The following is a 15,794-nucleotide window of genomic DNA, read 5'->3' as shown; positions in this document are numbered from 1 at the left end:
CTTCTAGGGTTGTGTTAGCAGGACGCTGGAGTTGGGAGGTAGAAATGGAAATTGAACCCATGTGGCATGTGGACATCTTAACTGGTGTCTTAATCCCTAGCCTAAATACCTGCCCTTCGGTTATTTTTAAGGAATGAAATCCAGTTGTTAATGTTCTAATAGTGGACATTTTTTTAGCCAACAGAAAACAATGAAGATGAGTCCACTTCAAAACAAGATAAAAAAAAGAAAGGACAGAAGGGCAAAAAACAAAGTTTTGATGATAATGATAGTGAAGGATCAGAAGATAAAGATTCAAAATCTAAAAAGACTGCAAAAGCAAAAGTGGAAATGTACTCTGGGAGTGATGATGATGATGATTTTAATAAACTTTCCAAAAAACCTAAAGGGAAAGCTCAAAAGTCAAATAAGAAGTGGGATGGGTCAGAAGAGGATGAGGATAACAGTAAAAGGATTAAACAGCGTTCCAGGGTGAATTCTTCAGGTGAAAGTGCCGATGAATCAGATGAATTCTTGCAGTCTAAAAAAGGACAGAAGAAAAACCAAAAGAACAAGCCGGGTCCTAATATAGAGAGTGGGAATGAAGATGACGATTCCTCCTTCAAAATTAAGACAGTGGCTCAAAAGAAGGCAGAAAAGAAAGAGCGTGAGAGGAAAAAACGAGATGAAGAGAAAGCGAAACTGCGGAAGCTGAAAGAGAAAGAAGAGTTAGAATCAGGTAAAAAAGATCAAAGCAAACAAAAAGAATCTCAGAAGAAATCTGAAGAGGAAGCTGTAAAATCCAAAGTGGTCCTTGATGCTGGAGCAGCCCCTGCCTCTGAGGAGAGAGGAGAGACTCTGGCAGCTGCAGAAGGTTAGTGATGCAGAGGAAGGAGCCGAGGCTTCTGACTGATACCTGAGTGGTGACCTTGTGCCCCCTTGTTGTTTGTCCTTGGCTACAGAAATACTTGAATGTAGGAAATGTTTTAAAAAATACATAGAAGTACTCTTTGACTTGATTTTCATGGTTAAACATTTATATGCATAGTATGAAACATCATTCAAGTGGCTTGGGTACAGGTTGGACGTTTTATGGAATTTCACTGCAAACTTTCTTTGCTGTCGATAGACTGGAAGTTGCCAAATGAAAAATTTATTCTTATGACTTGGTGTCAGATAGTATCATTGAATTCTTCTGCTTTTTTCTTTCTTCCTTCCTTTAAAGATTTATTCACTTGAAAGAGCTACTGCACAAGAAGGGGTGTGGGAGAGACAGATCTTTCATCCCCAAAAGGCTGTAACAGCTTGGTTCTGGACATGCTGAAGCCAGGAATATTATCCTAATGGGCCCTCCTCTGCTGTCTTCCTGTTTATACAAGTAGAGGCTGGAAGGGAAGCAGAGTAGCAGAGACTTGAACTTGCGCTCTGACACCAGCTTCCAGAGAAGCAGGAGATGGCCTAACCTGCCATGCCGCAACTCACTCCTCTTCCCTGTTCTCAAAAGGCCAGTTGAACCTGTGAGATCAACAAACTTAGGCTGAAATGAATTAGTCTTTAAAGCAACATAAGCCAAGTTTTTGTACCAGAGCCAATTAAGAAAAAGAAGCATTCTAGCTAATTTCCTTCCTTTCTTTAGAATGAAAATAGTTAAGGACTGTATCTGCATGTAAAGACTATACAGTGAGGGCCAACTCTGGGGGGTAGTGGGCTAAGCCTCTGCCAGTAGCACTGGCATCCCATACGGGTGCCAGTTCCTGTCCCAGCTTCTGCTCTTCCCATCCAGCTCTCTGCTTATGGCCTGGCAAAGCAGGGGAAGATGGTGGAGTGCTTGGGCCCCTGCACCCATATGGGAGACTCAGAGGAGGGTCTGGCTCCTGGCTTTGGCCCAGTTCCACCATTGTGGCCATTTGGAGAGTGAACTAGCAGATGGAAAATCTTTCTCTCTGTCTCTCCTTCCTCCTTCCTGTAGCTCTGCCTCTCAAATAAATAAAATATAGAAGAAAAAAAAAGACTGTACAACAGAACTTTAGAAAGCTTGTGGAAAATGGAATTAAAAGATACATTTATTTTGGTGCAAAATACTTTGTGAGATCTGTATATTATGGATCTTAAAGAAATGCATGGAAAATGCATTTTTTAAAAGGAACTTAGCCATTTTCCGTGAACTTTTTGAAAAAGTTGTATTCTTAAGCTTGAGAATTGTTTTTCTTTGGAAAGAAAACCTTTAATGGGAAAATTGGCCTCTTTCGCTCACTAGGATTTTTATTGTTCATCTTTGAATAGAAACCATGAAAGTAGCTTCATAATTTTTATTTTTTTAAATTTTTGTTCACTTATTAGAAAGGCAGGGAGAGTGCCTGCACTTGCTCCTATTCTCTGGTTCACTCCCAAATGCACCTAATGACCAAGTCTGGGCTAGGCTGAAGCCTGGACCTGGGAGCTCAATCCAAGTCTCCCACATGGATGACAGGAACCCAGTTACTTGATGTATGTTGTTACCTCCCAGGATCTGCCTTCGTTTAGCAAGCTGATGTTAGGAGTTGGGTGCTCCAGTATGGACTGCAGGGGTCCCAACTGTGTCTTAACCTCTGCACCAAATGCCTACTCTCTGCTTCATAACTTTGAATTCTTCAGAGTTCTTGAAGATTAGTTATATTTTTGTATTTTATCCTCCTAATATCCTCTTACTCTAGACATAATTCTCATCTCCATTTTACGGAAGTAAAAACTCATACAGAACTTAGATGGGAATTAGTTCATTCTGTTCATTGGAACTTCAGACAAGTATTTCACATGCCAGCCACTCTGTTCAGGTGCCAAAAATGAAGAGATCCCTGATGTAGCGTATTGCCCTCTCCCTGCTGATGGGCTCCTTCTACTTCGTGATGTTTGTCGGGAACCCTCAGACGAGCGCCATCAGGTGAGCTGCTCAGCAGCTTTGGGTACTTAGGTGCTCAGGACACCTTCATGCCTTGAGACCCTAGCCTGCTGCTAGCATCAGCCATAGCCCTTTATAGTCTTTGAGTTCTGGATGGTCTTTGCCCATCATGTCATAGGAAATAACCATTTTTTTTCTTAAACACTTCTCTTTTTTTTTGTTAGATGACAATGAAGGAGACAAAAAGAAAAAAGATAAGAAGAAAAAGAAAGGGGAAAAGGAAGAGAAAGAGAAAGAGAAGAAAAAAGGACCTAGCAAAGCCACTGTTAAAGCTATGCAAGAAGCTCTGGCTAAGCTTAAAGAAGAAGAAGAAAGACAGAAAAGAGAAGAGGAAGAACGGATAAAGCGGCTTGAAGAATTAGAAGCCAAGCGCAAAGAAGAGGTATGTTTTCATAAAGTTGCCAAATTGATACTGTGCTTAACTTAAAATCTCTTTTCTATAAAATACCTCTAACCTTCTGACTCTCAAAATTTCAGTTGTATGGGAATTCAGTTATATTGTTCTGATGTGAATAAGATTAAGAGGTATAGAAAATCTTATTTTTATTTCATGTACAGACAAGTTCTTTAAATAAAGACATTTATTTGAAAGTCAGAAGTTAGGGAGAGACAGATTTTCTTTTTAAGATTTATTTACTTATTTGAAAGAATTACAAAGAGAAGAAGAGTCAAAGAGATCTTCCATCTGCTGGTTCACTCTCCAGATGGCCGAATCAGCTAGGCATGGCCAGGCTGAAACCAGAAGCCAAGAGCTTCATCCAGGTTTCCTACATTAGTGCAGGGGCCCAGTGCTTGGGCCATCCTGCACTACTTTCCCAAGCACATTAATAGGGAGCTAGATCAAAAGTGGAGTGGCTAGGACTGGAACCAATACCAAAATGGGATGCTGGTGTTGCAGGCAGCAGCCCAACCCGCTGTGCCAGAATGCCGGCCCAGAGAGAGGGAGATTTTCCATCCACTAGTTTACTCCCCAAAGTGGCCACAGTGACTGGGGCTGAGCCAGGCTGAAGCTAGGAGTTTAATCTGGGACTCCTATGGGTGAACAGTGGTCCAACCACTTGAGCCATCTTCTGCTTTTCCCAGGCACGTTAGCAAGGAGCTGGGTTGGAAGTGAAGCAGTCAGGACATGAACCTATAGGATGCTGGCATCGCAGGTGGAGGCTTAACTCGCTGTGCCACAATGCCACCCCTATAACGTTAATAATCGTGTACAACATTGAAATATTTTCGGCTGGCACCACGGCTCAATAGGCTAATCCTCCGGCACACCAGGTTCTAATCCCAGTCGGGGCACCAGATTCTGTCCCGGTCGCTCCTCTTCCTGTCCAGCTCTCTGCTGTGGCCCGGGAGTGCAGTGGAGGATGGCCCAAGTCCTTGGGCCCTGTACCCACATGGGAGACCAGGAGAAGCACCTGGCTCCTGGCTTCAGATCAGCGCGGTGCGCCAGCCGCGGCAGCCATTGGAGGGTGAACCAACGGAAAAGGAAGACCTTTCTCTCTGTCTCTCTCTCTCTCACTGTCCACTCTGCCTGTCAAAAAAATAAAAAAAATTTTTTTTTATTTGAAATCTACTTTTTATCTCAAGAGCTTTGATTGATGCTTGAGTTGCTTATATATTTCATTAATAGAATTTCTTGAATGTACTCATTTATAGGAACGATTGGAACAAGAAAAAAGAGAAAGGAAAAAGCAAAAAGAAAAAGAAAGAAAAGAACGCTTGAAAAAAGAAGGGAAACTTTTAACTAAATCCCAGAGAGAAGCTAGAGCCAGAGCTGAAGCTACCCTTAAACTCCTGCAAGCTCAGGGTAAGTGGTGCTCTTAGGGAACTGTACGGTGTGGGAGCTTCTCTGTTACATTTCTGCAGTGTTCAGAAGAAGACTTGAACTGAATTAGAAGGAGAATTCCTGTGAAAATGTCCAATAAAAGGAAGGAAGAGATGATTAATTTTATTGTTTAAGAAGATAATTTCTATTCTAGGACAAAAATTTTGTGTGAATGATAATATGTCTTCTGTAACTTTTTTCTTTTGGAACAAAAATGGAAATAATAATAAAATGAGTATTGAGGTACCCAGTTTCAACAGCATCTACATTTGTCATTTTTTGGTTTCCCCTGCCCACTTTTTTTTTCCTCTCAGGAAAAAAGGTAATCCTAGATGGCATACTGTCTTTTTTTTTTTTTTTTGGCCCCCAAGTACTACAGTGTGTATCTATCAGATAAAGATGTTTTGTTTTTTATTGTAAGTATAATACATATCACATTTTTTAAGATTAGTCTTTTGTTATCATCTGACCTCTCTCTCTCTCTCCAATATTTTAGTGTCTTACAGCTGGTTAGTTCAGGTCAGGATCTGCACGAGATCCACACCTTGCATTTGGTTGATATGTTTCTCCCTCACAAACAATTTTTCTTCCTATAGCCCCCATTTTTTGGATGACATTTATTTATTGACAGTATTAGATACTTGGCTAGAATTTCTCATATTCGGAATTTGTTTAATTGCATTATTTTGTGCTGTTGAATCTAGTGATTACACAAGCACTTATCTATCCCTTAAAAAAATTTTTTGATTTATTTATTTGAAAGGCAGAAAGGGAGGGAGGGAGGGAAGGAGGGAGAGGAGAGAGATTGATTGATTGATTGAGATTCCATCCACTGGTTTACTTCCCATACGGCCACAGCAGCTGGAGCTGAGCTGATCCAAAGCCAGGAACCTGACACTTCCAGATCACCGAAGTGGGTACAGGGGCCCAAGGATTTGGGCCATCTTCTACTGTTTTCCCTGCCTTAGCAGAGAGCTGGATCTAAAATGGAGCAACCAGGACTCAAACCGCCACCCATATGGGATGCTGGCACTGCAGGCAGTAGCTTTACCCACTATGCCACAGTGTCAGTCCCCCTTTTATGATTTAAATCTAGCAGCTTGACTACTTAATTTGCTGTCTCAGGCTGGAATCAACTATTTTGCCTAGGGAGCCTTGATTGATTTTTGTGGTACATGGTGTTTTGAGACCATAATCTGGGCATACAATTAATTGCTTTTGATGGGATCTGATAATTTAAAATGGTATTTTTGCTCTACTTGACCTCGATTAGTTTCCTGTCCCTGTAGTCTACAGATTTTGATATATTGTCATTTTGGTACTTAGGCTAATAATTATAGTAATGGCTATCATTTATTGTGTGCTTAGTGTATAACTTATGCTGTAATAAAACTTTGACATTGCTTATTTTTTCCTTATAAAAATCTTATACATATTTTTACTCCCACGATATAGAAGAGGAAATGGTGAATCAGACAAGTTAAATAGCTTGCCCAGCATCCAAGAGCTGAAGTTCAAACTGGTTTATCTGACTGACTCTTTATTATATGTTGTTAGGGCACTTCAAAAACTTCTGGAAAATAGAAATGAAAGAAGTTTATTTTTGTTGGAAATTTTTAAATGGATACGAGGCGTCTTTGAAAACCATATTAAAATGTATATTATGAAGAAATGATGCACAGGTTTCAAAATTTTCTGCAACAAAGTAAACTTAGCTTTAATTTCATTTTCCATGACCTTTTTGAAGTCCTCGCAGTTATGTTTGGCTAGGAGCAGTAAATGCAGAGAAACATAGTACTCAGATTTCAGAAAATTTTATTTGAAAGTTGAGAGATTTGAAAGTTGGAGAGAGATACTCTGTCTGCTCACTCACTCCTCAGATACCAACAATGGCCGGAACTAAGCTAGGCTGAAACCTGGAGCTGGGAACTCAGTCTATGTCTCACGCTAAGTGGGTAGCAGGTACCCAACTAATTGAGGACCACCTGCTACCTCCTAGGACACATGTTAGCAGGAAGCAAAAATAGGGGGCAGAGCTTCGTATTGGACCCAGGCACTCCAATGTAGGAAGCTGGCTTCCCAACTGGCACAGTAACTGCTAAACCAAATGCCCAACCTGAAAGTTTTATTCTTGTATAAGATTTGTTATAATTTAGGTAATATTTTGGGTGTTCACCAAAAACCTAGATGTTAAAAGCTTGGTCTCCAGAGTGTTAGTTTATTGGATTAAGGGTAGAATTTGATCCTGTTATGGTATCTGAAGATGGAGTTTTGATATGATTGGATTGGGTTGTATTGGTTGTTAAGGTAGAAGTCTTTAGGATCCAGTCATGGTAACAAGATTATGAAGAGTGGGTGCTGCTCCCTGCTTACCTCAGCTTCCTGGCTCACCACGTGATCCTTCCTCTGCATGCTCTCTGTGATCCATTGCCATCATCAGACTGACAGTGATGGGGTTGTTCGATCTTGGACTGTGAACCCCTAGAACTATGAAGTGAAAACAATACATTTGTGAATGTCATTTTACTGTATTTTTTGAAGACCAAAATCTCTTGATAGAGATCAGCACACATTACTCGGAAATGTGCCGCAGATTTTCTGGTGCTATTTATTTGCCTATAGGCAAAATATCTTGTCATCAGTCCTTAAATTTGAGCATTCAGACAAAACAGTTGGTTTGATCATTATTTAATCATTATTATGGCTGGTACTTACATACATGATGACGAATTTTATTACTGAGGAAGTTTCTTCTTGGTATTCCTGTGAGATTTCTGGAAATGCCTAACTCTGGAAGATAAAGGATTGGTTAGTGGTAGCACTTACCACCAGCCTTTCTAATGAGGTTCTGATTTGGCTTTTTTTTTTTTTTTGACAGGCAGATTTAATTTTGTGTTCTGTATCAGTCATTTATATCCCCAAATTTATGGAATTTGTACTGTTAATGCAGGAGGTCTTTTGGGGATGGGAAGAATTTTAAAAATTTCCTTTTCAGCTGTTAAATTTTTAAATTCTTTTGATCATTTTTGAATACATTGTTGGATAAACATAACATTAGAGTGGTGCAAACTCATTGTGTTACTTCACTTTGGCCATAGGAACCAAGGGAAGAGGTCTCTGTTATCTTAAAAAGTTTGAGGTGACTCCCTGTTAGTTATTTTGCCCCCCTCCCCTTTTTTTGATGGTTTAGCCAAATGATGGCTCTACTTGTGTAGAATTTTGCCACAACTTATCGCATAAAACGGAGAATCTCACCTTTTTGGCAGAGAAACTAAAAAGGAGTTCTTGGGATGCAGAGTGTGCAGGGATTTTGGAGAGATCCAAAAGAAAGTCTTGTTTTGTGAAGTAACATGTATCTCAGGCTCACCATGGAAGTATAGTAAAAGCTTCTAGAACTGAACTATGATACAAACTAGTGATCAGGACCCTGACTTCTTAGTGGCTCAATGCCAGGTAAAATATCGATTCCCAGTATACTGTTTTAAGATCAGGTATGAATAAGCTGAAAAATCAGTTTATAAGTTAAAGTGGAATACTAACCTGAAAGAAAATGCAGGAAATGAGGAAAAGAGGAACAGAAAATGGAATAACTAGATAAACCAAATAATAAAGTAGTAGGCCCATCTCTCACATATTATGATGGAATTGCAGTGCCGGCATTCCATATGGGTGCCGGTTCAAGTCCTGGCCTTTTCAACTTACGATCCAGCTCTTGGCTATGGCTTGGGAAAGCAGTGGAAGATGGCTCAAGTCCTTAGGCCCCTGCAGGTACGTGGGAGACCTTGAAGAAGCTCCAGGATCCTGGCTTCAGATCAGTCTAGCTCTGGTTGTTGTGGCCATTTGGGGAGTGGACTAGTGTATGGAAGACTTTTCTCTCCATCTCTGCCTCTTTAACTCCACTTTTCAAATCTTGAAAAAAAAATAAGATATATAAATTATAATAAAAATAAGGTTTTTTGGCCAGTGCCGTGGCTCACTTGGCTAATGTTCCGCCTGCGGCGCCAGCACCCCAGGTTCTAGTCTCGGTTGCTCCTCTTCCAGTCCAGCTCTGCTGTGGCCCGGGAGTTACAGTGGAGGATGGCTTAAGTGCTTGGGTCCCTGCACCCGCATGGGAGACCGGGAGGAAGTACCAGGCTCCTGGCTTCAGATTGGCGCAGCCCCGGCTGTAGAGGCCATTAAGGGAGTGAACCAACAGAAGGAAGACCTTTCTCTCTGTCTCTCTCACTGTCTGTAACTCTCTCTGTCTCTCTCACTGTCTAACTGCCTGGCAAGAAATCAAAAATAAATAAATAGATTTTTTTCATTGATTACTCTTATATTTTAGGGTATAGCTTTCAGGTAAAGGAAGTGTTATCTTTTTTAAATAATGTATCAGGTGACATGCAAGTATAATAAGCCTGAGTTTTTCTATTTTTAATCCCACAGGTGTTGAAGTGCCGTCAAAAGACTCTTTGCCAAAGAAAAGGCCAATTTATGAAGATAAAAAGAAGAAAAAAATACCACAGCAGATGGAAAATAAAGAAGGTTTGTGTATAAAATAGCTTCTGATTTAGAAACTATTTTGTTTGCCTTTTCCGCATAACCTTCAAAACAGAATGTGTTTTAAAAAGGAAATAACTCAGAATGGCATTTTGAAACTTAGTTCTATACCTTGCTTATTATTATTGCCATCATTCTCACCTGATTCGAATGTCAGGCTAATGGAAAAAGTAGTTGAGTTTGAAAAATCTGAGTCCTACTTTCTGAATAACATTGTTAACTTTAAAAAGTAAAGCTATCAGTCTTGTTGTTTCCTTCTCAGCCTTCTGTGGTTTTTATATTATGCCTTGAACAGAAAAGGTAGTTTCCTGTAAACATGCCTGATAGTTGAGCCTTATCTGAACTTACTGAAGAAATAGGCTTGCACTGCTGATTATTTTATTCAGTACTTAACAGAGTATCTTAACAGAAATTATTATGCTAAAACATTACTAACTTGATGTCTGCCCTTTTATTAGTTTCTGAACCAGTGGAATTAAGTGCTACTGTAGTTGTAGAACAAGGAGGACAAGAAAAAGAAGATACCCCACCTCCTGCTGAACCAGGTCAGTAGCATTCACCAGTTAATTCCTATCAAATAGTCTTAATGTGTCATAATCTTAGTTCTCGTTAAATAGTATGGGGAAACCAAGTAGGTGTCTGTTTGGGTGACTTTTCTTCCTTTCTTTTCATTTCAACTTTTAAGTATCCAGGTGCGACCTCAGTCAATTTTATGCTTTTTAGTAGTGTCAGTGAAATGTCCTCTAGAGAGGATAGAAAGTTTTGGATTTTCTTCTGGTGTTTTCATTTGTGGGTCAGAAATTTCAAAGAAGGCCTAAAGTTAATGCTTCAGAAGCAAACAATTATTTTTAATTAGAACTTTTTTTTTTTTTTTTTTTTTTGACAGGCAGAGTTAGACAGTGAGAGAGAGAGAGACTGAGAGAAAGGTCTTCCTTTCGTTGGTTCACCCCCCAAATGGCTGCTACAGCTGGTGCACTGCGCTGATCTAAAGCCAGGAGCCATGTGCTTCCTCCTGGTCTCCCATGTGGGTACAGGGCCCAAGCACTTGGGCCATCCTCCACTGCCTTCCTGGGCCAGGCAGAGAGCTGGACTGGAAGAGGAGCAACTGGGACAGAATCCGGCGCCCTGTACTGGACTAGAACCCGGGGTGCTGGCACCACAGGTGGAGGATTAGCCTAGTGAGCTGCGGCACCAACCAATTAGAACTTCTTAAGAACCACAAAAGTTAACTTAAAAAATCCTTACAATTAGAAGACTAAAGTTATTCATTTTGTGTTTTGAGGTTTGAGGAAAATGTCTGGCTTTTTTTTTTTTTTTTAATTAAACATTATTGTAATTTATGAGACTAGATATTGATAGGAGAGCTGGAGCAAGCTAAATGTATGTTTCTAATTCATTAGAATCTCAAGGTTTAAAACTGGGATCAAGAGTGGAAATAGCTTTAGAGAATATCAAGAATCATTCACACTGGTGAATATCATTGATACTTTGTTTTCCTTTCTTCCTCCTTTTCTAAATAAATAGAATCATTTAACTTGAATAGACCTCGGCTTAGCATTAATAAGATAAAATTAGAGAAATTCAAGTTGGTCTACTGAGTAACAGTCCACTATTTTAGGTTCTATTTGTAACACCAGTAAGAAATGCTGTTTAGAGTGGTATTTTGTATGCCTGTCTGAGTCCCATTTTCTCCTCAAGTTGATTTATCCAGGCTTAGTGGTAAATAATAATTACGTGGAACCAGATAACCCATGTCCCACTCTCATCTTTATGCAAGAATAAGTTTGCTTCTTTGGACTTTAATAGAAAGAGTATTATTATTACAATATTAGGGTTTTTAATAGTGAAACAGCACTCAAAATTTCAGCTTTCTACCTATTTTGAAATTATAAACACAGCATTTTATGTTTTTTAATAGCATTCTGTTTTATTTTGAACTGGAGTGGTGGCAGTAGCTTTGTACCTTCAACTTTGGAATCTAGGCGGGATTTGGATGTGTTTGTAAAAGCTAAACAAAAAATAAAATTCTATATGAGTTGAAAGTTGAAAAAGAAGATATATATAAAGTTTCACTTAGGACTTAGTGCATTCATGTACCTTTTCAAGATCTAGAGGAACATTTCATTGGATGGATTTCAATATGTTAATTTTTCAAATACGAAATCTGAGTTGCTTTATATGATGTATTGATAGAAGTAGAAAATGGTGAAGAATTAAGTAACAGGAGCTTATAGCATGCTGTCTTTTTTGAGAAGATAGCTCCTAAGATAACCAAGTTATATACATTTTTTTGCATAATTAAAACAATATTTGTCAGAGCATAATTTCCTATTTTTTTCCAAAAGAAATCTCATGTTTCTAAATAATTTTTATTTGTTTAATGAACATTTATGTTTACAGAAGAAGAAGAAGAAGCTGAAGATGCTGGACTGGATGATTGGGAAGCTATGGCCAGTGATGAGGAAAGAGAAAAAGGTGAATCACTCATAAGCATAAAATATAAATCCAGTGATTATTAAGAGATTTATATATTTAAATGAGTAGTCACCTGATTATGAAGGTTATGTAGACACTCTTGGGGATAGGGACCAGTCTGCTCTCTCCATTGCCATCGTTTTCATATCTTCATGTGGATCTTCATTTTATGAATAAATGCATATTTGAACATCGTTTGTTAAGAACTACTTAAGATTCAGAATTTCTGTTTTTTTCAGAGTGATGATGTTATAAATAGGGTTGTTACTAAAGTTGGTCTACAAAAAGTCCTGATAACTTAAAATGTAATGAAAAGGCAAAAACCAAGAGTCAGGAGCTTCTTTGAGAGGTCCCATGTGGGTGCAGAGGCCCAAGCACTTGGACCATCTTTTGCCGCTTTCCCGGGCACATTGGCAGAGAGCTGAATTGGAAGTGGAGCAGGTGGGTCTCGAACCAGTGCGCATATGGGATGCTGGCATCACGGGTGGTGGCTTTACCTCCTTTGCCACAATGCCAGCCCCTGATATCCTATTCTTAACTTCAGGATCATGTTGACTCTGATTTTTCAGGCTTTTCTCCCAATCCTTGATTTTATGTGATTTTTTTTTTTTTTTTTTTTTTTTTTTTGACAGGCAGAGTGGACAGTGAGAGAGACAGGTGAGAAAGGTCTTCCTTTTGCCATTGGTTCACCCTCCAATGGCCGCCGCGGCTGGCGCGCTGCGGCCGGTGCACCGCGCTGATCCGATGGCAGGAGCCAGGTACTTATCCTGGTCTCTCATGGGGTGCAGGGCCCAAGCACTTGGGCCATCCTCCACTGTACTCCCTGGCCACAGCAGAGATCTGGCCTGGAAGAGGGGCAACCGCGACAGAATCCGGCGCCCCAACCGGGACTAGAACCTAGTGTGCCGGCGCCACAAGGCAGAGGATTAGCCTATTGAGCCGCGGCACCGGCCATTTTATGTGTGGTTTTTTTTTTTTTTTTTTTTTTTTTTTTTTTTTATGGGCAGAATGGACAGTGAGAGAGAGAGACAGAGAGAAAGGTCTTCCTTTGCCATTGGTTCACCCTCCAATGGCTGCCGCGGCCGGTGCGCTGCGCTGATCCGAAGCCAGGAGCCAGGTGCTTCTCCTGGTCTCCCATGCGGGTGCAGGGCCTAAGGACTTGGGCCATCCTCCACTGCACTCCCTGGCCACAGCAGAGAGCTGGCCTGGAAGAGGAGCAACCGGGACAGAATCCGGCACCCCAACCGGGACTAGAACCCGGTGTGCGGGCGCCGCAGGCGGAGGATTAGCCTAGTGAGCCGCGGCGCCGGCCAATCCTTGATTTTAAAATTCTGTATTTTTCTTCAAGTATAACTTTAGCCAAAATCCACAAATTCTGATCTGTTCTTTTTTTTTCTTTTTCTTTTTTAAATACTTATTTTGTTTATTTGAAAGGCAGAGTTAGAGAAGTAGAGACAGAGAGAGAGGTCTTCTGTCTGCTGGTTCTCTCCCCAGATGGCCTCCACGGCCAGAGCTGTGCCAGTTCGAAACCAGGAGATTGGAGCCTCCTCTGGTTCTCCCACATGGGTGCAGGGGCCTGAGGACTTTGCCATCTTCTACTGCTTTCTCAGGCCATAGCAGAGAGCGGAATTGGAAATGGAGCAGCTGGAACTCAAACCGGCGCCCATATGGGATGCCCGCGGTTCAGGCCAGGGCTTCAAACTGCTGCGCCACAGCACCAGCCCCGTAATTTGTTATTTTCTAATTTCCATTTTGATACATTAACTTTTAACTATAACTAACAGTGTATTACTTAATATAGAAAAGTGAGAATTTTTGGACTACCTTTGTTTTACTTCATTGTGGTCATTCATTCCTGTTATTTGAAATCTTTACAGCGTGCCTGTAGCTGACAATATGTCAATTACTGTAAATGTTTCATATGTGATTGGAAAGTGTTTATATTCTGCATCATTTGAGGGCCTTGATAACTTCAGTTAGGTTTGCTGATCATTTTGTTCAAATCTTTTATTTTGAGATTTTTTTTTTTCCAATGTGCTTTTTTTTGTTACTGAGACCAGTGTGTTAAGGTCTCCCAGCATGATTGTAGGTAGTCTGTTTCTCCCTGAGTTCTGTCAATTTTTGCTTTCAATAGGTGAGTACAAACTTACATCTTTCTGACAACTTAACTCCTACTCTTTTATGATGGATAAATAATTCATTTATCTAGCGATTCCCTTTGCCCTTAAAGTCTACTATTTCTGATATTCATATAGCTATGTCAGCTTTGAGTTATGTCATCTTATTCTATCTTTGTTACTTTCTCTGTTTTTAAATAGCATTTTCCTTTTTTGTATTATTGTAGCAAATTACCACTCGTAATTACAAAGAAAAGAAATTTATTTCCGTCAGTTAGGAAACTGGAGAGTCCAAGATAAGTGTGCCAGCTTCGTGTGTGGGAAGAACTATTGTCTGCATCAGAGGTGACCTCTTGTTGCTGTATCATCCAGAGTGGGGGACACTGTGTTCTCACGTGACCAAAGGGAGGGAAAACATAGCAGGGCAAATTCTCTGTGCCTTTTGTTTTAGAAAGGCGTTGATTTCAAGACCTTCAGCTCTCTTAAAAAAAAAAAATTACTGTTTATTTGAGAGGCAGAGTGACAGGAAGAGTCAGCTCTTTTCCATCCACAGATTCACTCCCCAAATGACTGTGGTCCAGACCAACGGTATTAGCTGAGAACTTCATCCAGGTTTCCCATGTGGGTTGCTGGTGCCCGCGTGTTTGGGCCATCCTACTCTACCTTTCTAAGAGAATTAGCAAGGAGCTGGATCAGAAGCAGGAACTCGAAGAGATTTTTAACATGCACCTTTGTACTAACACTGTCTGATGTTACTCCCTTGTCAGACGATGCCAAGACTCTGGAATACTTTTGAACATTCTCTAAACTTTAAGTTTATATGTGGGCACCTCAGAAAGTTTGTGGAAAAGTAGTTGAATTCCAAGATAAGTTTAGTGCAAAAATAATGAAATCCATACGTACTTCACAATGTACACTTCCCATAAGTTTTGGAGACCCCTGGAAGGTCACTGGTCTTTGTTGTTGTTCTTCATTTTGAATTTTGCATTGGCTTGTTCTTTTTTTATACAGTTGCTATTTACTGACATTTACCCACATTCTCAGTCACTTTGCTGTGCTTCTTTCTTCCTGGGTCTTTGACCTTCCATTTGAGATCATTTAGTCCCTGAAGAACATCTTTTCAAATTTCCTTTAGCATGAATCTGCTGGTGAGATGTTCCATTTTTTATTTTCTAAAAATATTTGTATTTCATGCTTATTCTTAAATGTATTTACTGAGTGAAGATTTCTCAGTTGAAATTTTATTTAATACTTTGAAGTTGTTATTCTTTTGTCTTGGCTATCATTGTTTTAGTTGAAAGATGAAGTATCAGCTTGACTTCTCATGTGTGTGTGGTTCTCATCAGTTTTGTTGAAATCTACTCATGATAGGTTTCTTTTTACTTACTAGGACTTTATGAGTTACGGTTTTTAGATCAATTTTATAATGTTAGGAGCTTTATCTCCCTGAAAGTTTCCCATTGTGATTGTGATAGACTTTCTAAACTGTTTCTTTGTTACCCTGTTCCTATATTTTCCACCTGTTAGTTCTCTATAGTAATTTTGAATTGTTTCTCTTGACTTCTATGTCATTAATTTTTGATTTCATAACTTGAATATGTTGTAGCCTTTCAGGTGTCTTAAATGCTGAGTTTCCTCATGTGGCTTGTTTGTTTATTTATTGAGATTATTTATTTGAAAGGCAGAGTTACAGAGAGAGCTTCTATTTGCTGGTTTACTCCCCAGATGGCCATAACAGCTGGGGCTGGGCAGGCTAAAGCCAGGACTCCCACATAATTGCCAGGGCTCCAAGCACCTGGGCTACCATGTTCTGTTTTCCGGGCAGATTAGCAAGTAGCTGGATCAGAAGTGTAGCAGCTGGGACATGAACTGACACCCATATGTGATGCTGGCATCTCATGGAACAGGTTAATCCACTGCACCA

General features: G+C 40.0%; 1 protein-coding gene across 1 annotated transcript in view; it reads left to right on the top strand.

Annotated features, from left to right (window-relative positions):
• EIF5B (eukaryotic translation initiation factor 5B) overlaps window positions 1–15,794 on the top strand; it is a 60,535-nt gene that overhangs the window by 19,623 nt on the left and 25,118 nt on the right. Inside the window, exons 4-9 of the mRNA XM_051842650.2 lie at window positions 178–853; window positions 3,082–3,299; window positions 4,571–4,721; window positions 9,165–9,263; window positions 9,737–9,823; window positions 11,679–11,753. Coding sequence (XP_051698610.1) covers window positions 178–853; window positions 3,082–3,299; window positions 4,571–4,721; window positions 9,165–9,263; window positions 9,737–9,823; window positions 11,679–11,753 — 1,306 coding nt within the window. The remainder of the gene's footprint in view (window positions 1–177; window positions 854–3,081; window positions 3,300–4,570; window positions 4,722–9,164; window positions 9,264–9,736; window positions 9,824–11,678; window positions 11,754–15,794) is intronic.

The sequence above is a fragment of the Oryctolagus cuniculus genome, chromosome 2 (genome assembly GCF_964237555.1).
Source record: "Oryctolagus cuniculus chromosome 2, mOryCun1.1, whole genome shotgun sequence".
NCBI lineage: Eukaryota > Metazoa > Chordata > Mammalia > Lagomorpha > Leporidae > Oryctolagus > Oryctolagus cuniculus.
Note: the sequence above shows the minus strand (reverse complement) of the source record. Positions and strands in the feature narration are given on the sequence as shown.